The sequence below is a fragment of the Myotis myotis genome, unplaced genomic scaffold (assembly GCF_014108235.1).
Source record: "Myotis myotis isolate mMyoMyo1 unplaced genomic scaffold, mMyoMyo1.p scaffold_m19_p_20, whole genome shotgun sequence".
Classification (NCBI taxonomy): domain Eukaryota; kingdom Metazoa; phylum Chordata; class Mammalia; order Chiroptera; family Vespertilionidae; genus Myotis; species Myotis myotis.
In genome coordinates this window covers 11,980,439-12,008,243 of record NW_023416325.1, presented here as the reverse complement: position 1 = coordinate 12,008,243, position 27,805 = coordinate 11,980,439, and the positions used below count along the sequence as shown (strand labels likewise).

Sequence of the window (27,805 nt, the reverse complement as noted above, 5' to 3'; positions counted from 1 at the left end):
CTTGAAAATGTGTTCAGGCCGCTGCCGGGAAGGGGACAGACTCCCCCCACCACGCGCTGAGCTTTTCCGGACTCTGGAGAGGACTTGCAATTCCCCCCTCCCCCGCCCCCCCGCTCCCCCACCCCACCCCGAGACGCCGGCCGACCAGGAGCCGGTCCCCGCTTCCCAGAGCTGTTCCCTGCTCCAGGCTGGATTTCGTCCATTTTTCAGGGACTCGGCTGTAAAACGGAAGTCTTGAAAGTACTCGTAGAAACATGGATGGATCATTTTTATTTATCATATCAGGAGAAGGTCTTTCTAAAGCATAAAACAAAGCCCAAGCCAGAAAGGAAATGACTGATCAACGTGACCAAATTTTAAACAAAATTGATCTTGGCATACACCAAAGGCCAAGTCAAATGGCAACAAACGAGGAACGTTTATGCCAATGCAAGTGGAATATGATTATCAATTTCAGCATTGCTTGGTATAATACTAGAAAACGGGGCAAATAATAGTCATTAAGAGGGACCAGTTTAAATAAACCCCAGTACATCAATACAATGCAACACTATGAATTGGTTCATACGTAAGGCCAGGTCAATGCAAGAATGGAGACACAAGAGAAACTTCAAATACTGAATCAAGCAGTTCACTTAAGTAGCCACCAGGTGGTGCTGGTGACTCAGTAACATTGTTTAGCCCTCAACCCCCAGCAAAGTGAATTTTGCTTAAGATTATATTTTGCAACTTTCTTAGGCCCCTAAAATGTATAGCCATGGATTTTATTATAGCTCCTTATATAAAACTTTCAACTCATTATTAAAGCATAAGATTTTTATAAAGGTGTTTTTTTACAGCAAAATTGAAATAAAACAGTTTGAATATATTCAATTTGCAAAATTCTTTGGGAAAAACATTTATTGGGTATTTACTATGTTGTGTCAGGAAGAAAGCATGGAAAAGACATGGCAATCACAATAGAAATGATTTACGCAAATATAAACAAGTGATTTCAATATAATCAATCACTAGAATGTCAGCACAAGTATTTTTTTGTTGTTTTGTTTACAACACCTGGAATATAGTAGGAGTACAATAAAGTAGTTATTGAGTAAATGAAATATTTGATTAATTAATGATTAAACATGCTTATAGAAAGTGTTATGAACATAGTTTCTTATGTTCTCTAGTTTTATTTTATTTTTAAAATAAGTTTTTATTTTTCTACAGTTGACATACAATATTATATTTGTTTTGGGTGTACAGCAGAGTAGTTAGACATTTGTATATCTTATGAAGTGATCACCCAGATTTATAGTACCCATCTGGACACCTTACATAGTTATTGCAACATTATTGACTATATTCCCTATGCTGGACTTTAAATTTAGAATAAATTAGGTTGCTTCCATATATTGGGTATCCTATATAATAAAAGAGTAGTATGCAAATTGTCCCCTCAACCAGGAGTTATCTGGGAGTTCGACCAGGAGGTGGAGCCAGCCTGGGGGAAGAGAGGGAGTACCCGGCTGACAGCTGGCAGCTGCTAGGGACCCTACCAGTGCACGAATTTCATGCACTGGGCCTCTAGTTATAAATAATGCTGCAATAAACATATGCACGTGTCTTTTCAAATTAATATTTTGGGTTTCTTCCGTTAAGTAGAAACAGGTCTTTTTGGGTCTCTTGGCCCCTCAAATTCGCCCCCGCCTCTCCACAGGGGTAGGTCTGGCCCAAGGTTCACCTTCCTGCCTGTGCTCAGGGCAGTTTCTGGGGAGGTATTCCTCAAAACCCAAGATATTCCATCAAGAATAGCAGCACCTTCAACCGCGTAGTTCAGGGCGGTTTCTGGACTCGAATTCTGGGTCCTTCCCAGTCTTCCCGCAAGTTGAGAGTGTAATATGACTTTTCTTTCTTCCTGATGCATTAATAGTTAACTGTCACACACACACACACACACACACACACACACGCTCTTAGAGACGATAAAGTCTAAAGGTACTTTAAAGGATAGAAGAATTTTCCCAAACCCTCCCTAATGCACACAGATCTCCAGGGCAGAAGAGACGCAGCAGTGAACATAGTCATGTGCGCCCATGGAGCCCCTCCTTTGTTCTTCTTTTGCTTTCAGCCTCAGCACCCAGAGCCCAAGGAACTGACCCAGTTAGAAGACCGCCTACCCCATGGTTACTATTCCAAGGCCTAAGAGTTCTGGAACTTGGAAATGAAATATTTTAGTTTTGCTTTATCTTTACAGTTCAGACTATGTGAAGAACTTTCGGGGGAAGCCTTCTCTTGCATGCACATTTATGTATATGAAAGAGACAATGTATGATCTTCCTAGCCAAGCAATCTTTCTGGGGACTGGAAGACTATCTTACCTATGTCCCCAAGGTATCTACGTTTGGTCTTTGCTAAGGCTGATCCTAAAGAAAAAAAACAAATTCACTCTCTTGGCCCCTCATATCACCATTTGCTCCATCTCCCAGCCAGACATGTCACTGGCAAGAACCCAGTTAGCCTACCGAGAAAAGGAGGGAATGTGTGGGGCCTCATCTTATTAATCTCTTGGGCCTACGATAGAGTCAAGTCAATTATAACCACTTAATCAATGCTAAATTCATACAATGGACCAGTTTAAGTAGTACAACACAGTATAATCCCCAAGAAGAGTATAAGTAAGACGTTTCCAATTTTTAAAGTGGGGAGAAGACCCTACTAGAGAAACAAGATGAAAATCTCCCCACCTGTCGATCAAAAGATACTATGATGCTTCTCAGTAATTCATTGATGCAAACAGAACCATCAGAAAAGCACTCTTTTCAGGGTTTTGCCCAGGGCAAGTTTAACATCCTTATTCCTCAAACTGTAGATCAAAGGGTTAAGCATGGGCACAACGTTGGTGTAGAAGACTGAAGCGTATTTACTCCGGCCCACAGATCCCGGAAAAGAGGTTGTTAAATAGGTGAAGGCCCCTGACCCAAAAAACATAGCCACGGCGGTGACGTGGGAGCCACATGTGCCAAAGGCTTTGGACCTTCCCTCAGCAGAAGGAATGCGGAGGATACTGGAGAGAATCAAAGCATAAGAGATGAAGATGCTGATACTGGATGTTGCAATGACCATCCCAACAACAATAGAAAACACCAGCTCGTTGACATGGGTGCTGGTGCAGGAGAGCTGCAAGAGGGGGAGAACTTCACACAGATAATGGTCGATGATGTTGGAACCACAGAAGGTCAGTCTCAGCATGTTTCCGGTGTGGGCCATGGCCCCAGCAAACCCTACCGCATATGAACCCAACATCAGCAGAGCACAGGCCTGGGGGGACATGGTGACCGGGTACAGCAGAGGATTGCAGATAGCCGCATAGCGATCGTAGGCCATGGATACCAGCACATAGCACTCAGAATTGACCAAGAAGCAGAAGAAAAACAGTTGAGTCATGCATCCCGCGTAAGAGATGATATTTTCTGACACAAAATCGTGCAGCATTTTGGGAGTAAAGACACAAGAATAACAGAGATCTATCGAAGACAAGTTGAAGAGGAAAAAATACATGGGAGTGTGAAGGCGAGAATTCAGACCAATTAAGGTGATCAGGCCCAAGTTGCCCACCACAGTGAGCACATAGAGCCCTAAGAACAGGAAGAAGAGGGGGACATGGACCTCTGATCGTTCTGAGAATCCCCTAAAGATAAATTCAGTCACCGAGGAGCTGTTTCTCAGAACCATTCTCTTCTGGGGAGCTGTCTGTGGAAACAAGGGGTAAAATACAATAGATTGCTGATAGGCACAAGCGTGGATGATAGGAGAGATGAGACCAGGTATAGACGCCCTCCCTTTTGCCTTTCGCCTTGTAACTGTGGAACCAGCTCAGAATGGTTCTGTTCTGTTTGATGAGGAGCTCAGTTGCTTTTCAGAGACAACAGACCAAAACCACAAGCCATGCAGGTGAAGCATGCACAGATGAGAGACCTTGGGCCCCAGTTGTGCCTGGAACCAAAACCTTGCACGTCCCCCTTCCCCGGCCCCACCCCGATGGGACCAAAGGACCAGGACATAACTGGAACTTGAACACCGGAACCCTTGAACAACAGAAGCCAAGGGTCTGTTGTCCAGGAATATCTGGTGTTGACATCCCTCTACCATAAATGGCCAAGTTCCAAGGTCCTCCAGCGAACACTTGTCCCACCAGCACTTCCGCACACCTGTTCCCCTTAGCCCTTTAAAACCCCCTAACCCAGTCCAGCAAGCAAGATGGATTTGAGGCACCACTAGGTCCCCCATCTTCTTTTTTTTTTTTAATATATTTTATTGATTTTTTTACAGAGAGGAAGGGAGAGAGATAGAGAGTTAGAAACATCGATGAGAGAGAAACATCGATCAGCTGCCTCCTGCACATCTCCTACTGGGGATGTGCCCGCAACCCAGGTACATGCCCTTGACCGGAATCGAACCTGGGACCCTTCAGTCCTCAAGCCGACGCTCGATCCACTGAGCCAAACCGGTTTCGGCAGGTCCCCCATCTTCTTGGTTGGCACCTTTTCAATCAATAAACCTTTACTTACTTCAAACCCTGATGTTTTGAGTTTTGGCCTTTTGAAGCATCGGGCCCTTGGACTTTGGTTTGGTAACGCTCTCTCATTTTTGCCCCCAGCTTAGCTATTCACAACATGCCTGTGACGATATCTCAGCTCCCCTGGGTGATCATGAATCTAGGCTAGAGTTTCTTAGCATGAGCAGCAAGAATTCTGTTCCCACCCTAGCTGGTTTGGCTCAGTGGATAGAGCATCGGCCTGTGGACTGAAGGGTCCCTGGGTTCGATTCCAGTCAAAGGACACGTGCCCGGGTTGTGGGTTCGATCCCCAGTAGAGGACGTGCAGAAGGCAGCCGATCAGTGATTCTCTCTAATCATTGATGTTTCCATCTCTCTCTCCCTTTCCCTTCCTTCCTAAAATCAATAAAAATATATTTTTTAAAAAAGAATTCTGTTCCCTCTTGAGAGATGAGGAGATTGAATACCTCACTTGGCTGCCCAAGGACTCCCAGAAAGACACCCCAAGAGCCAGGAGTACAACCCACAGCCCACTGCTTTAGGATGTACAGAGAGCTCTTATGTCTCCCCTTCTCTGCCTCCCTCTCCCAGCCAGACATGGGGTCCTCTGTCCCCTACTCACCTTCCTCCTATAAGCCCCTTCACTCCATCAAAGTTAGTGTTGCGAGCAGGGGAAGGATCAATACATCCTAGACCTGCTGGTTGTGGGTTTACCAAGAAGCTCATCTGAGAAGATTGGATTCACACATTCCCCTTCCTTCTTCCTGGCTCCCTCAGTGCTGGGCCGTGTGCATCTCTTTCTCCATTAGCCCGAAGGAGAAGATGGTGCTAGTGCATAAAGCAGACATCTTTCAGGTATGAACTCCTCTGGTGCCCCTGGTGCTGAGAATCGGAGCTTCTAGGGACCCCAGTCTCCAGATGCTCTAGGAATAGACCAAGTTTTCTGTGTGGACTTTCTCAGCTGGTCTAAGTCAACTTCAGGAGAAAAAAATAGGGACCCTCCGTCTCACCAGGACCCGGGCTAGCGTATCATGAGAGCTTTATGCTACTGGATGGCCTCAGGCACCTCATTAGGCACCATTTCCCCTGGGAATTTTTCTGATGGTCCCAGCAGGGAAGAAATTGCAATCTTTGTTTATGGCTGGGATCATGATGCTTACACAGCACCTAGGGACTCAGGTGTTCCCTTCACGCTTCCCTTTTACTTCAGGGACCTCCTGTGGAAGGTTGGGGCCTCGCTTTCCCTCTCCTTCATTAACTCTAATACTTAATCTTGACTTTAAGGAATAGTGGTCCCAGACTTATGTTAGCCACCATTCCCAAGTTTTTTGTTTTTTAAAAAAATGTATTTTATTGATTTTTTACAGAGAGGAAGGGAGAGGGATAGAGAGTTAGAAACATCAATGAGAGAGAAACATCGATCAGCTGCCTCCTGCACACCCCCCACTGGGGATGTGCCCACAACCAAGGTTCATGCCCTTGACCGGAATAGAACCTGGGACCTTTCAGTCTGCAGGCCGACGCCCTATCCACCGAGCCAAGCCAGTCAGGGCTCATTCCCAAGTTTCTGAAGGGAGTTTTGAGAATAACAACAACAACAACAACAACAACAAAAAGTTAGATCAGAGTTGCAGGTGCTACAGAGAGAGCACCTCAGATGACGTGTTTCTAGCTCCATGATCTGCTCAGAACAGTGGAGACACCACCACCACGAAGACCACCTGCTCCAGCTCTACTAAGGGCCACACAGGCCTTTGCTATATAGGAGAAGATCAAAATGTTCCATGAATAAGTAAGAAAGCACACACACTCACCTGCGTGAATTCACTTTATAAACGCGTGCAGGCTCACGGTGTAACAGGAGTTGTACCTCAAGTTTTTAATCCGGGCATTCTCCAGTGACGAAGCTGCTCTCCCTACGATCTGCTACATGAAGATTCTAAGAAACTTTCAAAGACGTGAGCAACTTCACTTACAAGTTTCCATGGAGGCCACCTAAAATAATCCCAGTTTGCCTGGAAAAGTGCGGATTTCCACCCATTATCACTATAATTATTAGTACACACCCTATCACTCTCAGGTGTCTGGGTTTGGATAATAAATGATATAGTCACTTTACTAAAATAAGCATAAGTAGCTATTCAGGTCCTCTGGGCTCTGCTATCTCCTAGATCCCCTGGCCTCCATCCTAGTTCTGACCAAGGGAATCTCTCTCAGTCCTTTACCTTCCTTGCCCTCTTAGTTCTCATTAAAAGAATCTACTCTTCCTGGCCAATCAATACTATCTCTCCAGTCAATTTAGGCTTTAAAAATGAGAAGGGCATTAACTGCAACCTGTTTCTGGTTTATACTTAACCCTGAACCCTAAAGCAAAGAATTGCAAACACTAGATATCTGCCTGAAATACGTGGAAGAGGAATAAAGGAAGAGGAATTACATCGGTACAAGGAATAAATATTGGTACAACTTTACATTGTAATCATTGGTACATTGTTGTATGTCATTGTATACAGCACAATAAATTGATTATTAGTAGTAGTACTTAACAAACTTGGGCATATGTATATATTTTGACTTGCAGTTTTACTTTGCGGTATATACCCAATAAAAATAAGTACACATGTTTACCTAAAGACATGCCAAGAACGTTCATAGCACCGTTATACATAATTGCTCCATTGTGAAAACAGCCCACATGTCAATCGACTACAGACTGTATAATAAATTGTAGGATATTAATAAAGTAGTACTCCATATAGCTATGAAAGTTAATAACATAGTACATAAATGTCACAAACCTATTACGGAGCAAAAGAAGCCAAACACCAAAACCATACTTAATGATTTCATTTACATGAGGTTCGAAAGCAAGGACACTAATCCTTGGTGTCAGAAGTCAGATAGCCGTTATTTGTGGCTGGGAAGTCATGGGCTAGTGGCTGCAGAGGAAAGTGAAGGCGCTTCAGGGTGCTTCTGAGAGGGGTTGGTTCCATGGATGTGTTCAGTTTGTAAAAAACTCATCAAGCTAATATGCTTATGTTACAACTAGAGGCCCGATGCACAAAAATTTGTGCACTCGGGGGGGGGGGGCGGGGGTGGTTCCTCAGCCCAGCCTGTGCCCTCTCGCAGTCTGGGATCCCCTCGGGGGATGTCCACCTGCTGGCTTAGGCCTGCTCCCTGGGGGATTGGGCCTAAGCTGGCAGTCAGACATCCCTCTGGCAGCCCGAGAGCCCTCGGGGGATGTCCACTTGCCAGCGGGGAGCAGGCCTAAGCTGCAGTTGGACATCCTAAGCGCTGTTGAGGAGGTGGGAGAGGCTCCCACCACCACCGCTGTACTGGCAGCCATCAGCCTGGCTTGTGGCTGAGCAGAGCTCCCCCTGTGGGAGTGCACTGACCACCAGGGGGCAGCTCCTGCATTGAGCATCTGCCCCCTGGTGTTCAGTGTGTGTCATAGTGACCAGTTATTCCCAGTCGTTCTGCTGTTAGGGTCAATTTGCATATTACCCTTTTATTATATAGGATAGAGGCCTGGTGCATGGGTGGGGGCCAGCTGGTTTGCCCTGAAGGGTGTCCTGGATCAGGGTGGGGATCTTGCTGGGGTGCCTGGCCAGCCTGGGTGAAGGGCTGAGAGCCATTTTCAGACTGGCCACACCCCCTTCAGGGTGGGGGTTCCCGCTGGGGTGCCTGGCCAGCCTGGGTGAGGGGCTGATGGCTGTTTGCAGGTTGGACACAGCCCCTTCAGGGTGGGTGTCCCTGCTGGGGTGCCTGGCCAGCCTAGGTGAGGGGCTGGTGGCTGTTTGCAGGCTGACCAAGGCCCCAGTGGGGACCCTCACCCCATGAGGGTGTGGCCAGCCTGGGTGAGTGGCTGATGGCTGTTTGAAGGCTGGCAAAGCCCCCCAGTGGGGACCCTCACCCCATGAGGGTGTGGCCAGCCTGGGTGAGGGGCTGATGGCTGTTTGCAGGCTGGCCACGGCCCCCAGTGACCCAAGCTCCCAGCGAGGCTGGCTGGAAACAGGTATCTGGGATTTATTTATCTTCTATAATTGAAACTTTGTTGCCTTGAGCGGAGGCTACAGCTGGCCAGGGCAGGCAGGAAGCTTGGCTTCCTCCATCGCCGAGGCAACCAAGCCTCCTGCTTGCTCCAGCTCTGTGGCTGCCAGCTGCCATCTTGGTTGGGTTAATTTGCATATAGTTGCTCTGATTGGCTGGCAGGCGTGGCTTGTGGGCGTGGCTTGTGAGTGTAGTGGAGGTACTGTCAATTTGCATGTTTCTCTTTTATTAGATAAGATTAAATGAAAAGTTTACTTAAAACATAAATGAACAAATTAATATTTTAATAAATCATCCTACCAAACTTTTTAACACTAAAATTATTACTAGTAAACATCTTTGATTGTTTAGTAATCTCCAGTAGGGGGCATGCAAGAGGCAGCCAGTTAATGATTCTTTCTCATCATTGATGTTTCTAGCCCTCTCTCCCTTTCCCTTACTCTCTGAAATCAATAAAAATATTAAAAAATAAATAAATTAGAGGAAGAAAAAGCCCACAGAAGAAGAAGGCAAAGATATGTATCTGACTTGGTCTTGGCTGTAGAAGAGTGGAAAGAAGAAAAAAAAATATCCCCTATGAATTTCTAACCACTTCTGTGTGGTTAGAAATTATACATGTAATAAGAAAAAAACCCATATTATACATGTAATAAAAAAATTCCTCTCTGGAGAATATACTTTAAATCCAGATACGTACACATCAGATATTTATACATATGTATAAATCCATAAGTATTCAAAGATCATGAGCCCTTAATGGAAATCACGTAACAAACACAAATTGGGCCACTAGGAATGAGAATTACCATGAAAGATGAACCACAAGCTACAGAAACAGACCTGCGAATTTGCTAGGCTTATCAGGGACCGAATACAATTTAAATGTACTTAATCTGTTCAAGGAAAAAAAGAGCAAATTGAGAGTTACAGATGAAGATAACAATAAAATTAACAAGGCAGACTTTTAAAAAGTCAAATATAACTTTTAGAATTGAAAACACGATAGTTGAAATTTAAAACTCTATGAATATGTTAAATAGCCTATTAGACACGGGTGCAGAGAAAATAAGTAAACTGGAGGGTAGATCTACAGAAATTACCCAGAAGTCAGCATCAGCTGAAGGGGGTGAGGAGGAAGGAGTGTGTAACAAAGAAATATAATTTAAGAAATATAGAAATGGAGAAGGTCCAACAGATATGGAAAGAGCGTTTACCACATTCTGGACCCTGTGCTTTGCTTTAAGAATAAAGCAGCAATCAAAACCATTATAGCTCTTCCCCTTTCAAATATATAATCCAGATGGAGAAACCTACAATAAACAGATACTTACACATAACTCATTAGAAATGCAATAAGGGTGCGAGCAAGAAGCTCTGGGGGGGGGGGGGGGGGGCTTTGAAACCATTTAACAGGGATGCCCTCCTGAGCCTGGAAACTCAGGGAAAGCCTCCCTGAGGAAGTGAAATTCAGGTTTAAAACTAAAATGTAAGAAGGGGTAAAAAGAGTTGCTTGTCTGTGACTGTCCCACACTGAACCTCCTTTGGTGTTTAGGAAGGAATAAACGCCCTGAGAACGTACTCTTGTGTGAGCCTTGGTTGGAGCCAGGACCAGGCCTCCTTCCGTGAAATCTCGCCAGAAAACGTAAGACAGTGAAGGCGAACCTTTTGAGCTCGGCGCGTCAGCATTTTGAAAACCCTAACTTAACTCTGGTGCCGTGTCACATCTAGAAATTTTTTGATATTTGCAACCATCGTAAAACAAAGGCTTATATTTTTGATATTTATTTTATATATTTAAATGCCATTTAACAAAAGAAAAATCAACCAAAAAAATGAGTTCGTGTGTCACCTCTGACACGCGTGTCATAGGTTCGCCATCACTGATAAGACCTGAACTCCACCAGTCACGTTCCCAGGCAGGACCAAAGTGTGGGGCAAGCGACACAAAGAAACAGGAACATTCATGTTGGCAAAGACAAAGATAAAGACTCTAGCAACTGATGACACACGTTGGGACTGGTGGTGCCAGCAGGAGGGGGCAGCACAGACTGACCAGATGGCTCTGTGCTGTAGCTTGGCTGCAATTCCACCCCTGGCCTCCTCTCAATCCTTCCTGGCTCCAAGAGCTGGTTCCTCAGCTTGTTCTAAGAGTCTATGAACTAAGAGTCCCATTTCTTGCCAAGTAACACTTTTTTTTTTTTTTTTTTTTTTTTTTTTTTTTTTTGTCCCAAGTTAACCAGGACTGACGCTTGCCGTTGCAGTGAACAAGCCTGGATGGTATAAGGGGACTGGAGATTAAGGAGGCTGTGTGCAGGGAGTGGGGACGGGGGAAGCACCCCAGGTTGTGGGGCACCTTTCTCAGATCCCTGAGATGAAGGCAGACACACCTGTCAAAATTACCTTTGGAAAGGGGTGTCACAAACTCTCCCTCCATGTTTTGCTTTATTTTAAACCATCTTTCCCCTTCCAAGGAAATGTTGTTCCGATGGGGTTTGGAGGATAAAATAAACACATGTGTTACATTTCAGAGACAATTTTTCATACTCCTGCACAACTTTTTTTTTAAACATTCAATTCTTTGATGACTCCTCTTTGCTTTAATAAGCTAAATTACGCTAGTTAGTAGAATGGATAATAAGTTTCTATGCCAGGTAAACAGAAATGCATTTAATGAATCATCTGGCTAGCTTTTTAAGTGCAATGTAGGCGACACCAATAATAATTCTGATGTTTTTAACATCTAAGGAACCAATGGCACAGTAATTTTTTTAAAAGATTTTTAGAGAGAGAGGTAGGGAGAGCGGGAGAGAAACATTGATGTGAGATCAGAACATCAATTGGCTGCCTCCTACATGCCCCCAACCATCTAAAAATATACAACCAACAGGCAATTGGGATGGGCCCTGGGGAAGAGACGGGAGGGCCAGAAAACTGTAGTAGAAGGAGCTTTTTCTCTCTTTGGTAATAATTTTAAATGAACATGTGCTACTCGGTCAATATACAATATATATGGGATGGAATGCAGAAATAATCTGATGGAGCATAATCATTTTCAGAGAATCGGGCATGAGCACAGAAAGAGCAAATACTTGCCTCAAGTCCAAACAATAAATCTGTGGAAATGTTGATAGCAGGAGGCAGAGGGCCTAGCAGGGATGGAAAGAAAATTAACTGAGCACTTATCATTTCATTGTCTTAGTAATTCTAAAAAAAAAAAAAAAGTTAAAGGTAAAGGCATTGATGCTCAGAGACATCGAGTAACTTGGTTACGGTCACACGGCTGCAGAGTGAAAGCTGAGAGTTCAAATCTGATTCTACCCTCCAGTTCCTACGTCCCTGCTCTTTCTGCGTCTGTCTGGTCTCCTTTCCCCGCCACAGTCGCCCGCATCCAGCGCTGCCCACCGATTCCGGGCCGCCTAAAGCCCCGTTCTCTCGCTTCACTCTCATTCTTTTGAATTCTTGTTTGCTGACCGGTGCCATCCCAAAGGCAAAACTCTCTATCCGCCCAAACGTCATTTTTCCAGACACAAGAGCAGCTTCCCAAAGAGAACCTGGTAAGTCAAAAGTGTGTTCACAGCATCTCACATATCGTTGCTTCACAAAAATTTTCACTTACATTTTTCTTTTAAACCAAGAGGCACCGCTGCCTGCCTTTAAGTGCCACTGGGAGGTGGATTTCCACACCTGAGCTGTGCAACTCCCCATCCTCTCCTGGAAAAAGTACCAGTCAGGGCCCCAGCAGGCAACAGAGGACTCCCCGAACAGAGTAATGGAAACATATAAGGAAGGAACTGTGTGCGGGGGTGGGGGTGGGGGTGGGGTGGGGGGCCCCCAAGGTTGCTTGAGAGAAAAGACACAGGGCTCCTAAGGCTCCCAAGGCAGACACACCCCCACCCACCGGCATGAAGACAGAGGACGGAGCAGGCGCTGTGACCAGGAAGGACTGGGCGCTGGGTGACTGACAGTGTAGCCCCGCTGGGAGGAAGTCAGGGAAGTGAACTCACAGCAGCACACGCCTACCCGCTGATTCCTCTGCCCATGCTGGACGCTGTCGTTGGCCTATCCCAACCGGAAACCAGAGGGCAAGAGATAAAGATAAAGGTGTTGATGCAAGATCCATTAGGGAATGGCTGCCAGGACTTGGATAAGGTCCTGGAAAGCAGACCTGGGGAAGTCCACAGAGAATACCCTCCCACCCCCTGTTTTACCCCCCACCTCACACAGTACGGTAACAGTCAGTGGTAACAGTCATTTCTACTTCTGACCACCTGCTGGTTGGCGCTAATCTGAGTACTGGCTGGTGATACAAGGCTCTCTGTGCTTCTGAAATCACCTCCAGATCCTTATCTGAGCTGGGAGCTGCAGACTTCTTCCCCCCGACTTTACAAGCACAGTTTGAAATGGAGCAAAGAAACGATTGTGTGGAAGTCATTCCCAAATCCTGTCCTTCATCACCTTGACATGTATAAGGTCTTCCTCCTAGCACTGCCCAATCCCTTAAGTCCAAGTGCCCGATGCTGCACACGACGGTCTGCGGCGGTGCCACGCTGACACTTCGTGGGTCCTAGCACACTTCCCCCGCACACTCTGTAGAATTCTTCCAGAACTTGTCTGGTCATTTAGCCAAGACCAAATCAACCAAATCCTAAACCTCCTACTTTCTTGCAAAAATGTGATATTTAAAATTAGCCCTTGACTAATTTCCGTAGACGGGACTAGATTTTAGCGTCGTAGAGGAGCTCACATTTGAAATGAAAGCGTCCAGGGCTACGGGAGAAAGAAAAGGAGCCATCGCAAGCGATGTTAGAAACCAAGAGCCTGGATTCTCCTCCCAGTTCTGCTGCTGAGTAACTGAGTGACCTCAGGGAAGGTGCCCAGGCCTGTATCTATTCTCAGAAACATGAGAGAACTGAATTAAAAGATTCTTTTAAAAAAATATATATTTTATTGATTTTTTACAGAGAGGAAGGGAGAGGGAAAGAGAGTTAGAAACATCGACCAGCTGCCTCCTGCACACCCCCCACTGGGGATGTGCCCGCAATCAAGGTGCCCTTGACCGGAATCGAACCTGGGAGCCTTGAGTCCGCAGGCCGACGCTCTATCCACTGAGCCAAACCGGTTAGGGCTAAAAGACTCTTAAGGTCTACAAAATGTATCCTATAATCTTAAGAATATTTAAAAATTAAAGGACATTTAAAATGGGAAGGATAGCCTGGCTGGTGTGGATTAGTGGTTGAGTATTGACCTATGAACCAGGAGGTCACGGCTTGATTCCCGGTCAGGGCACATGCCCTGGTTGTGGGCTCGATCCCCAGTGTGGGGGGTGCAGGAGGCATCTGATCAACGATTCTCTCTCATCATTGATGTTTCTATCTCTCCCTCTCCCTTCCTCTCTGAAATCAATAAAATATATATTAAAATAAAATAAAATGGGAAGGCTAAACTTGTTTGAGAAAGAGTTGAAACTTCTTCCATGCAGCCAACGAAACCTGAATCATCTGTGGAAGGAAAACAGTGCCTTTCCTAAAGTCCCTATTGCTCCCTTCTCAGGAGAATGAATTTGTTTTTTTGCTTAAGGTTTTTTTCAGAGCAACTTTGACATCCTTATTCCTCAGGCTGTAGATTAAGGGGTTGAGCATCGGCACCACAATGGTGTAGAACAAGGAAGACACCTTCCCCTGGCTCAGAGGTAAAAGAGAAGATGGCTTGAGGTACATGAATGCCCCGGACCCAAAGAAAAGAGAAACTGCAATCATGTGGGAGCTGCAGGTGCTGAAGGCTTTGGACCTGCCCTGGGTGGAACGAATATGGAGAATGCTGGAGAGGATGAGGGCGTAAGAAATGAAGATGGTCAGGCTGGGCACACCTATGTCGATGCCCACCACCACGAAAACTACCAGCACGTTCACGTGGGTGCTGGTGCAAGAGAGCTCCAGAAGGGGGAGGATGTCACACATGTAGTGGTCAACCAGATTGTTGGCACAGAAGGTCAGTCTGGCCATGCACACGGTGTGGGCCATGGCCCCAGCAAACCCCATCACGTAGACCCCGGACAAAAGAAGTAAGCAGACGCGGGGAGACATGGTGGCCGTGTACAGCAGCGGGTTACAGATGGCGACGTAGCGGTCGTATGCCATCGCTGACAGGGTGAAGGACTCGGAGACGACAAAGAAAAGAAAGAAGAAGAGCTGAGTCATGCACCCTGCGTAGGAGATGACGTTCTTCTCCGAGACGAAGCTCATCAGCATTTTGGGAGTGATGACGGTGGAATAGCAGAAATCTATGAGGGACAGATTATAGAGGAAGAAGTACATCGGGGTGTGCAGGTGAGAGCTCAGCCCGATCAGTGTGAGCAAGCCCAGGTTCCCCACCGCCGTGACCATGTAGGAGCCCAGGAACAAGAAGAAGAGGGGCAGCTGGAGCCCCGGGTGGTGGGTTAGGCCTGCGAGGATGAACTCCGTCACAGAGGAATTCTCAGCCACCATCCTCGCTTAGGGCGTTCTGTGGAACAAAGGGAGAGAGAGAGACGCTGCTGCCCTCCCGGTCACCTCCCCGTTCCTGAGAATTAGATCCCCTCAGGCAGACATTGGACCTCAGCAGAAAGGCTTTCTGGATGCCTGGGGTCTGTTCTCCCAACGCCCTGGACTCTGCCTCCGGAGGGGGACCTGCTTCCGCAGTGAGGGTCCCCAGGATGCACCGAGGAGCTTCCAGAGCTTTCCTTTGGCCCATTTATTGTGTCCTTCCTACTCTGGTTTCTGCCCGAGTTTATCAAAGCTGTGCTCAATCTCTGGGGAAAGTCCTCTCGGAGGTTAGAGCCAGGCCCACTGTCTGGAGCGTGCACCTCACGGTCAAGTTAGACAGTGAAAAGGCAAGGCGATCTTCCTTCAGGCCGTTACCACCTGAGGTGGGCGGCTTAGGAAGAGTTCGTCCCAGATTCAGTCACTCACCCGCCTTCAGCCTGAAGTTTCAGGGGTGCACCTTCTCCTTAGCCGTTCAGACAGATAACTAACTGGTCACAATGCTAACCCGGATGAAGGTACTAACAACAGTCCTGTAGCTTCTGTCCTGCTTGGACTGACTTAGAATTCCTTCTGAGCTAAAGGAGCTAAAGAACCATGGTAGCTGTTTGAGGCTTTGCCCTGAGGCTTTTTCTATCTTGGGGTTTGGGGAAGGGAGCCAGCATTCTTGCCTGTGATCAGTGCCAGCTGGTGACAGGAAACGGAGTTTTCTTCTGGGTTTAGAGATCTGGGGACCTGATTAGAAGTAGGAAGCCAGAGGTTCCCCTGGGATCACAGCCCCTAGAAACTAACTTTAAAAGGAGGAACTTTTGCTTATCCCCTTGATAATATCTGAGTGGGGGTTTAAAAACATTATTTGTTCAATGAACATCTGCTCAGTAAAATGCAAAGCATTGTGCAAAAATAATCAGCTATCCCTTATTGCACACTTCTTATGTGTCCCCAACACGCTTCCTGTCCTAACACTTACTGACCTCAGTGTGCCAGGATCAATACCATCTATAATAATAAAAGCGTAATATGCTAATTAGACCCAATGTCCTTCCATCCTTCCTGGCTTCGAGGGAAGCCCGGGTCCTGGGTGCCAGAGGGAAGCCGGTGCCGGCAGCCAGGGGAAGGAAGGCCTACTCTTGCATGATTTTCATGCATCGGGCCTCTAGTTTAAATATAATACTTCATTTTAATTCCCTTCAATCTTATTACCTGGGTTTTATCACTCCCATTTTAGAGTTGTAATTTAACAGATGTAACTACAAATCAGGCATTCTTAACAACAGTGTTTAATGTCTCCCTGTGAGAAATAGTCTATAATAATAAAAGCATAATATGCTAATTAGACTGGACAGCCAAACGACCTCCGGGACGACCTTCTGGATGAAGCCAAGGCTGCGAGGGCTGAGACAGGCCACTGCGGCTGCGAGGGCTGAGCCCCTTGCACAAATTTCGTGCATCGGGCCTCTAGTGGAATGTATAAAATCTTGCCTTCAAGGCTCTGACATTCTCTTGGAAAAGATGAGAGAACACATATAACTAAATATGCAAAAAAAAGTGTAAGATCTAGAAAGGGTAAAAATAAAATGCTATGTAAGTTCAAGGAATGCGCTGTACACACCACTTACATTTCAGTGTATCACAGGACTTGCCCAATACCAGTCCAGGGAGAAGCAAATCTTCTCTCTCATCTCTTGGAATTTGAACTTGACAGTGAAAAACAATCCCCATTAGTTAAGAACTGTTTTCCCCCCCCGGCCCCACCCCCAACTGCTTAACTGTTGGAATTCTCCTCGATGGGCACCGTCCTCTAACCTCCCAGCTCCCTTTCAGGCTCCAGGACGCTCAGAGTGACCCTCAGGGTGACGGCCTTGTAGCTTGATGTCCTTCATCCCACTGGACCCAGCAACGTTTGTTTCGCTGTCTTGCTGGCTTTGATCTGTTTCTAACTCCCCCTCTCTCATGGCAAAACTTATCCCTCTGTATCCCAGTCTTTCAGTCTTACTTGAGCTCAGTACAGCCACATCACATTTTGGGGGCTTAGAGGAAAGGATTGCTAAGAGCTAGATCATGCTGAAAGGGGCCAGCGGGAGGCCACTGTAAGGTGGGAGGGGAGAGCTGACAGAAGTTAGCGGAGCTCTGAAGGAATATCTTTTCTTCAAAACTCTATCTCAGGTCCATCTCTCCAACATGCTTAATCCACAGACAGGTTCAAGGCCCTCGACTATTTACCTTGTCCCTACTTCCTGTCTCACCACCGATGCCCTATTTTTCAAATAGCCACACTCTTCCGTACCACAAAGGCCAAATTACAAAGTCAGGAGAGGTTTCCTTGACCGTCTCCAACCTTCTCTTTCTGTACCCATTTCTAATCTCAGTCAACATTCCTCCTCCCCAAATACTCGGAGTCCTAATACCTGCTCTGCCTTTGATTCTCCATTAAAACCCGCTCTCAGGAAAGAGCTCACACGTTCATCAGCACCATCTTATAAAGATCATCCACATTCCAGACCCTCTTCCATTCATTAAAAAAGTAATAATGAAGACAACATCTCTAACCCACAAACGGATCTCTCATGATGGAATTTCACACAGCACTCAATTGATGAGAGGTATATTTTGGTCAGGATGGGAGAGCTGGAGTCATCATGAACGGGGTTTATAATCAGAGGCACGTTGGCAGTTGCCTGTGCTACTTGGCAAGATAATGACAACCCCTGTATCTGTCCTGTGTACGTGCTGTATGTGTAAGTGTTGGGTGACATTTGCTTGCCAGTCCTCCACACGGGGATCTAGCTTGGTCACTGCTCAGCAACAACAGGCCTAAAGCAGAAATCTCACACTGAGAAATCTGCCGCGGCCATGGTGATAACAATACACCCCAACCCCTGTCATCAAATCACAACGGAAGAAAAGAAATCCTTATTACAAACCTGCAACAAGCCCCATAGGAAAAGGGCTCCCTGAGGCGCAGAAAGCAGAGAAGACTCAAGCTTCATTACAAGTTGACTTTTCTGCCTGAGCTTTGGAGGATCCTTGTTTGGATGATAGAACCACCCAGCAAAGTTCCTCTGGATTTATGTCACTTCAGAGCCTGTTGCCATGGGAACTACATTTCAAAAATCTTCTCAGCTGGGGTTTTTCACTAAAGTCATGTTCCCTAAAGAGCAGACGAAGCCCAGGGAGGAAGCAGTGTGGGAAGTGCTATTCTTAACTGCGCTCCTTTAGTTACAGAGCTGCCCTCTTTCGAAAATTTGAATCTCTATATAGTGCTTCTTTATCACCTATTTCTATTTTTTCCATCTTTTTAAAAATTATGGTCTATTTATGTCACTTCACGCGTAATACATGTAAATGCAACACATTGGCTCCCCTGCACACGCATTAACCCTCAGACTTCTAGTGGCCCAAGGTTGGCCTCAAGGGCATTGAGCATCACTCACACCAGTTGGCCAGACACAAGTCACAGCTTCATGAGAAGAGGCACAGACATCACCAAAGAGAAAAGATGGCAGCTGGAATGTCTTCATTTGCAATGGCCTCAGTGAGCTCCGGAGAAAGCAGACATTAGGAGTTACATGGTTCTGCATTATATTTAATCTCCATTTACTTTCATTAAACATTTTCAATTCCTTAACATACAAATCTATACATAAATGACATATGTATTTAACATAGAATCGTAGAATTAGAAGGAATCTTGAGGTCTACATTGGGGGGGCATGTACCAAGCACTTTGCTGGTAGGTTTATGTAAATTATATGTATTATGTATTTTTTTTTCAAATATATTTTTATTGATTTCAGAGAGGAAGGGAGAGGGAGAGAGATAGAAACATCAATGATGAGAGAAAATCATTGATCAGTTGCCTCCTGTACACCCCCTACTGAGGATCGAGCCCACAACCCGGGCATGTGCCCTACCTGGAATTGAACCGTGACTTCCTGGTTCATAGGTCGACGCTCAACCACTGAGCCACACCAGCTGGGCTTCCATGTCTCTTTTTATCCACTTGGTCAGATTCTGCCCTTTACTTTTCATCTACTGTTTTGGGATTTGAAGTTCTCCAGCCCCGACTATATTAAAAGTGAGTATGAGGCAAGATCCCATGTTGAAATACTGTTTAACTTACACACCTAATATGACATACCTAATATTGAACACAATGACAAATGTGCACACTCTTTATAACAGTTACTAAGCTCAATAGAAAGAAATATAAATATGGTTCAGTAAAATCCCACATTGGAAACTAGATAAATTCAGGGATACATTTGCTTTTTCCCCCAATCCTAAGGACTTCATCAGAGGTTTCCGATAAATAGCTACAGGGCAAACCCATTTCCAAAAGATAAACAAATAATGTAGTTACTCATACATGGTTTTATGACAAAGATCTTGGACATCTGCAATATGCTGATGTTGACAGAACACCGACAGTCCTGCTAGATGCCGTATCGTTGGGCTGTGACCTGCAGGGTGAAGGTATTTGGAGGACTGGCAAAGGAGTCACTCGGTGCCAGAAAGAGCTGGAAACCTTCCCACGTCGGGAGCTGCCCAGAGCTTGGCTTCATCACAGCCCCCAGTTTGGGGCTTTGAAAACAGGAATCCATTTCTAAGTGACATTTATCGGAGGAATGTATTTGCTATAAAAAGCACGTTGCATTAACACTAGCAATACAAAATACAGGATTTCAAGGCGTGTTAAGGGCATACCATGTTCCAAGATTGTGCCGGAGGGAGAAAATGCCAGGAGGAGGCCTCACTTGAAGGCAATTTGATGGAGGGCAGGTTATTCTAGGCAAAAGTGGGGACGTCTTAATTGACTTTAAAAATTTATCCTAAAACTGCAGAGTCACTAATCTTGTGAAAAAACAAGACTTTCCTTGTTGGATGAAGATGTCTCAGAAATCCTAACTGCAGGACAGTGAAGGCTCTGCTATTTTTTAACATCTCTGTTGGCCAGGAAAGCCACAGAACCTCTGGAACATGGTGGGTTTTTGTTGTTGTTGTTGTTGGTACTTTTCAAAGCTTTCTCGAGGGAACTTTTCTGAAGACTAGTTTTCGTCCCGAAGGAATGCTGCAGTCGAAGTAACCAGGATTAGGAGTCTCAATCAACATCCAGCTGGGTGGCCTTGGGAAAGTAAACATGTTTTCAGCCTGGGATTTCCTCTCTGCAAACAGGAATATCCAACCTCGCCCCATCTACCTCTGGATGTTCGGTACAGTACCCCTGCCGCCCTCTTCCTTGCCCATCCTTAAACGTTAGTGCCTCAAATTTCCAACCTCACCTTTCTCATCCCCCTCAACCCATGTAAATTCCCAGAGTAATTCCATTCCTTCCTATGGTTTACCCATCACCTGCTGATGTGTTACTGATGCCTTCATTGCCTTAAGTATTCCATTGCTGAAAAGACTCACAACTCAAACCTTGTATGGTCACAGAATAGGTTTATCACAAGTAAAGGATAAAGCAGCAGCTGGAGGGAGTGTGCACAGGGAGGGGGGTCCTTTTCGGGTGCTGGCTTCCTTGTCCTCCCACCACTGGGTTGTACCAGATGTACTTTGTCTCCAGGTCTGTTTCTTGGAATGAAAAAAATCCCAAGTCTGCTCTGCTTTGAGTGGGCTGGTATCTCAGGCATCGTCCATCCATGTGACCAGCATGAACTGGTGCAACCCCCAAGTTCCACTGAGGATAATAATAAGGTTCCATTATTATCAAATTATTATAATTCAATTATTATTGCCATACAATAAGCATGCCAAACTCAAAGGCTAACACGGGCCAAATAAACAACGTTTAAGTGTATGTGGGCCGCAAAAAAAAAAAAAAAGCTTCACTTTTCATAGAAATGTATGTTTATTTCAATACAGACATGCTGAATACAAAGGGCTGAAATAAATGAGTAATCTTTACTGCCCTGACCAGTTTGGCTCAGTGGATAGAGCGTCGGCCTGCGGACTGAAGGGTCCCAGGTTCGATTCCGGTCAAGGGCATGTACCTTGGTTGCGGGCACATCCCCAGTGGGGGGCGTGCAGGAGGCAGCTGATTGATGTTTCTCTCCCATCAATGTTTCTGACTCTCTATCCCTCTCCCTTCCTCTCTGTAAAAAATCAATAAAATATATTTTTAAAAAAATGAGTAATCGTTAACATAAACTAATAGAACATTTTAATAAAGTTAATATTTTTTCTTGAACATTAACTTACCAGACACTGAATAACTGTACAAATTAATAAGCATAATGCAGATAAACCTATTTTTCTCGTTCTCCAAAAGCAAAACGTTTCCTGTTGCCCACACCAAACAAGTCAGTCCAAGACTAATGACGTGGCTATCAGCTACTAAAATATTCGCTGCTAGTATTAGTGGGGAGAAATGGTGCGCCTGCGCGTATAGCGTGTAAGGAAAGTGAATGCAACACCATTATAGTAATCAGTCATTAGTGAACATTGTAGTTTGTTATTAATAATTATGTATAACAGGATATTGTAAAAATTAAGTTACGAAGTTTTTATTAAAATGTTTCTTACATACCGTTATATTGGCTGGGCCGCAAAAATATTCATTGTGGGCTGCATGTGGCCCGTGGGCCGTGAGTTTGACGTGCTTGCCATACAACATTGGCCAAAACAGGTCAGGGACCCACGGTTATAAAGCATCGTTTATCTTTAGTAAATATATTCCATGGCATTGGCAGTGGTCGGTACAATTGATATCTGCCAAATGTATATGTCCAGCTCAGGCCTATGTCCTGTACTGTTAACAGACTGTCAGATATCCCCACTGGAATATCTCAGAGACACCTAAGACTCAACCATGTGAAATACACGGATCCCTAAAATGTTCTTCTCCTGGTTTTTAATACAGGCAAAACACAAAATTGATGACTAAAATGAACACAATCTTCTTATTCTTGTGTGACCTCCCCATCCAGCCTGAAATCATAGATGTTGATGATTGATCTGAAACTTAACTTCTCAGCCTGTCACTCATTAAGTTTGTTACCATATGCAAAGCAAAACTGCCTATTTGGCATGGATAATGAGAGGCTACATCTTTGTCTCTTAGATCTTTTAACTTTATTCTTTTTTAAAAATGTTTGAAAAATTTTAAAGTATTTTTTATTGATTTTTAGAAAGAGAGGAAGGGAGAAGGAGAGAGAGAGAAACAGTGATGTGAGAGCATAACATCAATCTGCTGCCTCCTGCATGCCCCCTACTGGGGATCGAGCCCACTACCCAGACATGTGCCCTGACTGGAATCAAACCTGCCACCTTTTAGTGTACAGGACGACGCTCCAACCCACTGAGCCGCACTGGCCAGGGCCGTTTGGCAGTATTTATCAAAGCGAAGCATAAGCCTACTCTGCGATCCAGCAGATTCACATCTAAGTATTATCCAAAAGAATTGTCTGCTTAGTTCAATCAAAATACATGTTCAAAAATGTTTCTAAAAGTGATGGAGGCAGAAATAGAATATTGGGAATCAGCTAGAATTGTAAGAAATATTAATCATGCTCGATTCACCATCATTGTTTTGTTCTGATTAAAGAAGGCACATTCTAACCTGGTTGGCAGTTACGGAATCCTGGGAGCTCACCTGGAAATGCAGCCCATCCTCCCCATTGCCTGTTACTATGGAGAGATGAACAACCTTGCTGCAGAAACCAGGATGCCAGCCCTTTGAAGACCCCAGCCTTTGCATGTCACTAAGCCCTTTGAAGATCCCCAGGCTTCTGCTTACCTGTTAACTGCCCATTGGCATACCCTTTGGCTACATTCCCATGTAATCTTTGTCCTTCTACCCAATATAAGCAGCTGGCTTATGGTGGGGGCAGAGCAGATTTTTGTGGGTGACCTGCTGCTCTCCCATGCTGCCGGCAGTACTGGAATAAACGCTCATATATGATTCAATCCTGTCTCAGTTTAATAGGCTCAAGTAGTGACAGACAGCACAAATCCATTTATTGTCCAGTTACAAAAGCTTTATTAATAATAGGCAAAAAATTGAAAGTATCTAATTTTACTAACAGGTTAAATATACTAACAGGTATATTCATATAATGGATACTACACAGCAATATAAAATAATAAATCTATCCATAGATTCTACAATATAGACGAATAACATAGGCTTTAGGTTCCCTAAATTCAGGGGCCTATTCAATCTCATTTCAATCCCCCCTTTATATGCTTATTCTTTTCTTTTTGGCAACATTAAGCGAAATCAAAGGGCAAAATTAAACAGTTAATCAAATGTCCTCTATTTCCCAACAGAAGTGAATATTCCTAAGGAAAAGTCTATCAGTCAAAATATTTCCCAGCACTTCATTTGCCATTGCTTCTTAAAGGAACTTTTACCAATAATTGTTGAGTTTAGACAAAAATTATTCTCTAAATAATTCTCTAAAAATAATGATTTTTTAAAATATAAAGCTCCATTTTCTATTACTTAATATGGCAGATTTATGAACTTATCATGAGGTCACCATCTCCTACCCATATGCAATTATTACAATATCAAGGCTTCTGCAATCCCTGAAAATTCTATAGCAATTGCCTCTCCTAAGAAGCAACAGCTTGGTGCTGTCATGATAAGTAAATCTGTACCCACAGCCACCTAGGGCTCTGTGACATCCTCCAGACCTGTGTCACCCATTGAAACAGAGTGCAAGCCACATATATTATTCTGAACTCTCTAGTACAGCGGTTCTCAACCTGTGGGTCGCGACCCCTTTGGGGGTTGAGCGACCCTTTCACAGGGGTCGCCTAAGACCATTGGAAGACACATATATAATTACATATTGTTTTTGTGATTAATCACTATGCTTTAATTATGTTCAATTTGTAACAATGAAATTGGGGGTCACCACAACATGAGGAACTGTATTAAAGGGTCGTGGCATTAGGAACCACTGCTCTAGTAGATACCTTAAAAAAGAAACAGATAAATTCATTTTAATGAAATATTTTATTTAACATAATACTAGCGTACCCAAAATGTTATCATTTCAACATGTAATCAAGTAAAAAGTGTCAATGAGATGTTTTATATTAATTTTCATATTCTTCCAAGATTCAGGGTGTATATTACACCTACTCTGCACACCTACAGATGTCTCAATTTGGATGACCACATTTCAAGTGCTCAATACCATCATGACCGTGACTACCATATTAGGTATTGCAGTTCCCAATTGTCTTGGACCACAACCAAGATAACCCTAGAAATGACACTCTAAACTTTGTCTCATCATTGATATGACACTTCTACCAAACATCTTTATACCCCATAAAACTCAATTTCTCTTCCCTGGAAGTCCTAACTCACCTATGTCCCTACTACTCCACCCACCAATCCAGTGGTCGCCATACTTGCCTGTGAAACCTAACATACTTCCCACTTCCACACTACGAAATTCATCAGACACGGATCTTGTCATTTTGCCAAGACTAACTCAACAAAATTTTTCACTTTTGTTTTTCAGTTCCACCTCTGCCACCAGAAAGCTTTATATTCCCGGACAACCTACAAATACTTCTGCTTCTCCAAAATGTGATGTATTACATAAAATTCTAGACTAAGTGATTCTGAAGGCCCATTCAATATTGGGAACTCTGTAATCGCACAAACTATTTCATAAAATAAAGAAGGAAGATTTAGGGGATGAGAATGAGAGAGAATAAATCCATTTGGGACAGTTAAAATTTCCCTTATATATAGAATAGAAAAGCATGAAGCTTGAATTCCTTATCAAAAATAAAAATAGTAGCCCTGACTGGTTTGGCTCAGTGGATAGAGCGTCGACCTATGGACTGAAGGGTCCCAGGTTTGATTCTGGTCAGGGGCATGTGCCTTGGTTGCGGGCACATCCCCACTGGGGGGTGTGCAGGAGGCAGCTGATCGATGTTTCTCTCTCATCGATGTTTCTGACTCTCTATCCCTCTCCCTTCCTCTCTGTAAAAAATCAATGAAACATATTTAAAAAAATAAATAATAAAAATAGTAATACTAACACTCTAATTAAAAATTCTTCATCCATTTTGTTTCCTTTTCTAAAAGAAAGTAATTCTGTCCAAGGATTTCTTCAAGGCAAATTTGACATCCTTATTCCTCAGGCTGTAGATTAAGGGGTTCAACATGGGCACCACAATGGTATAGAACAGAGAAGACACTTTCCCCTGGTCCAGAGGTAAAACAGAAGGTGGTTTGAGATACATGAAAGCTCCTGAACCAAAGAAAAGAGAAACTGCAATTATGTGGGAGCTGCAGGTACTGAAGGCTTTGGACCTGCCTTCAATGGAGCTAATGTGGAAAATGCTGGAAAGAATGAAGCCGTAAGAGATAAAAATGGTAGCAATAGGCAGCCCAATGCCAACGGCCACAACAACAAAGACCACCAGCAAATTGATGTAAGAGCTGTTGCAGGCCAGCTCCAGGAAAGGAATGATGTCGCACATATAATGATTGACAAGGTTGTCAGCACAAAAGGTCAGAAACATTATATTTCCTGTATGAGCGACAGCCCCCCAAATCCCCATCCCATAGACACCCAGCAAAAGAGATAAACACACCTGCGGAGACATGGTGACCGTGTATAACAGTGGCTTGCAGATGGCAACATAGCGGTCATATGCCATGGCTGAGAGGATGAAGGATTCGGAAAACACAAAGAAACAGAAGAAAAATAACTGAGTCATACATCCTGCATAGGAGATGATGTTCTTCTTGGAGACAAAACTCGTCAGCATTTTGGGTATGACGGTAGTCGAGAAACTCAAATCTATGAAGGACAAGTTGAAGAGGAAAAAATACATGGGAATGTGAAGGTGAGAGTTCAGCCCAATCAACGTGATCATGCCCAGGTTCCCCACCACAGTGACCATGTAAAAACCTAGAAACAGGAAGAAGAGGGGCAGCTGGAGTCCTGGCTGGTCTGTCAAGCCCGAGAGGATAAACTCTGTCACCGATGAGGCGTTATCTGCGGCCATTCTCCTCTGGGAGGGCCTGGGAAGGAAAAGGAAAAGAATTGCTTAGAGAAAGAGAGGGGAAGAACCCCATTCTTGAGAACAGCATTCGAACACAGGTTTTGAACTTGAAAGAAGATGGCATTTTCTTGTACCTGCATCTCTGTCTTTAGGGTCCCAAAGTGGCTTGAACCATTCCAGTCACTGTGGGTGAGATTTGCCTCCCAGGTAAGGGCAAATCCAACTGAGGAGAAAGTCCACAAAGCCTGGCTGGGGTGACCCTGCAGCCTGCCCTCTCTGGTGCTTCCTTCCCTCTAAAGCCCCCGCTCAAGTTCTGTAAAGACCTTCCCTTGGGTGCTCTTGAGAGGCTGAAGCCAGTTGGCCCTGCCTAGACCGTCCACCTTTGGTCAGTGCTCATCAGAACAGGAAGATGAGGCCTTGTAGCCTGGTCTTTAGCTGGGATGGCTGTGGAATAATGTGTGAAAATAATCCTGGGGAGAAGAAACCAAGATGGCAGCATAAACACCAAAATTGCTGCCTCCTGCAACAACTTCAAAAATACAACAAAAAGACAAAACGAACATCATCCAGAACTACAGGAAGGCTGGCTGAGTGGAAATTCTACAACTAAAAGGAAAGAGAAAAGCACACTGAGACTCAGAGGAGCTGCGGAAGTAAAGTGCAGAGGTACGGAGGCTCGAGTGTGCACGCAAGGAAAGGGGCTGGCACCTGAGGACATGGCTGTCTTTTTGAATTGGGAAGGAGTCACAAGCTCCTGACTGCTCTGAACTCCAGTTCCGGGAAGTCTCTGGGGACCCAGGACTCATATAGGGAGAAACTGGACTGTCTGGCAGCAGGCAGAACTCGGAACTTGAGGTTGGCTTTCCCTCAGAGGTGCTTGCAGCTATTACCAGGACACTGAGACACACGGCCCCTTAGGGCAGGGCTGAGGACCAGCCATAGCTGCTTGCTCCACCCTGTTGATTCCTTGAGACCCCGCCCCACCCAGGCTGCGGCAGAGGCTTTTGCATATGAATGCCCTGGCCCTTTGCAACCTGAAAATTACCTATCAAATTACAGCTGGGCCAGACAGACCCAGAACTTCCAAGAGAAGGCCCAAGGCCCGACAGCAGCTTGCATTGCTTCACAGCTGGGCCTCATCTGGGCACCTCCAAACTCCAAAAAAGGAAGGGGAATCTGCAGATCTCTTCATAGCTCCTGCTGGGTAACCTCAGGCAGAGACTAAATTAGCACATTCTTAGATCCAAGAGCCAGTGTACCCAGTGGTCAGAGTGGGGCCATCCAGATTACAATTCCTCAGATCCATAAGGGCCACACTCAGGGGGCAGACTCAGTGAGCACCAAAGCCCCACTGAAGCAAGTCTTGCCCCAGAAGGGTGTCTTCAGCACAGAAGTTCTCCCACTGCAGACACAGCTGATTCTCACTGCCAATTGGCCTGGAGGTCAATTCCTCCCAGTGATACCTACAACAATCAAGGCATAACTACAACAAGACTGTGCACAAAGCCCACAAGGGGGTTCACCAAGAGTGTCCACCTCAGGTAACTGGGGAGGCTGAGCCACTGGGCCCTACAGGACACCTAGCACACAAAACCACTCTACCAACACAGGGAAGCATAAAAAATGCGGAGACAAAGAAACAGGTCACAAAAGACAGAAATGGAGGAAAGCAAACGACTGGATATAGAGTTCAAAACCATGTTTATAAGGTTTT

General features: G+C 44.9%; 3 protein-coding genes across 3 annotated transcripts; all 3 read right to left on the bottom strand.

The window, feature by feature from the left end:
• Positions 1-2,787: 2,787 nt before the first annotated feature.
• On the bottom strand, positions 2,788-3,720 carry LOC118678400 (olfactory receptor 8B4-like). The gene has a single exon (XM_036354040.1). It carries the CDS (start codon positions 3,715-3,717, stop codon positions 2,788-2,790), a length of 930 nt encoding a protein of 309 aa, XP_036209933.1. The 5' UTR covers positions 3,718-3,720.
• Positions 3,721-14,136: 10,416 nt separating this feature from the next.
• LOC118678451 (olfactory receptor 145) lies at positions 14,137-15,075 on the bottom strand. The gene has a single exon (XM_036354171.1). It carries the CDS (start codon positions 15,073-15,075, stop codon positions 14,137-14,139), a length of 939 nt encoding a protein of 312 aa, XP_036210064.1.
• Positions 15,076-25,158: 10,083 nt separating this feature from the next.
• LOC118678587 (olfactory receptor 8B12-like) lies at positions 25,159-26,103 on the bottom strand. The gene has a single exon (XM_036354401.1). It carries the CDS (start codon positions 26,092-26,094, stop codon positions 25,159-25,161), a length of 936 nt encoding a protein of 311 aa, XP_036210294.1. The 5' UTR covers positions 26,095-26,103.
• Between the last annotated feature and the right edge of the window lie 1,702 nt (positions 26,104-27,805).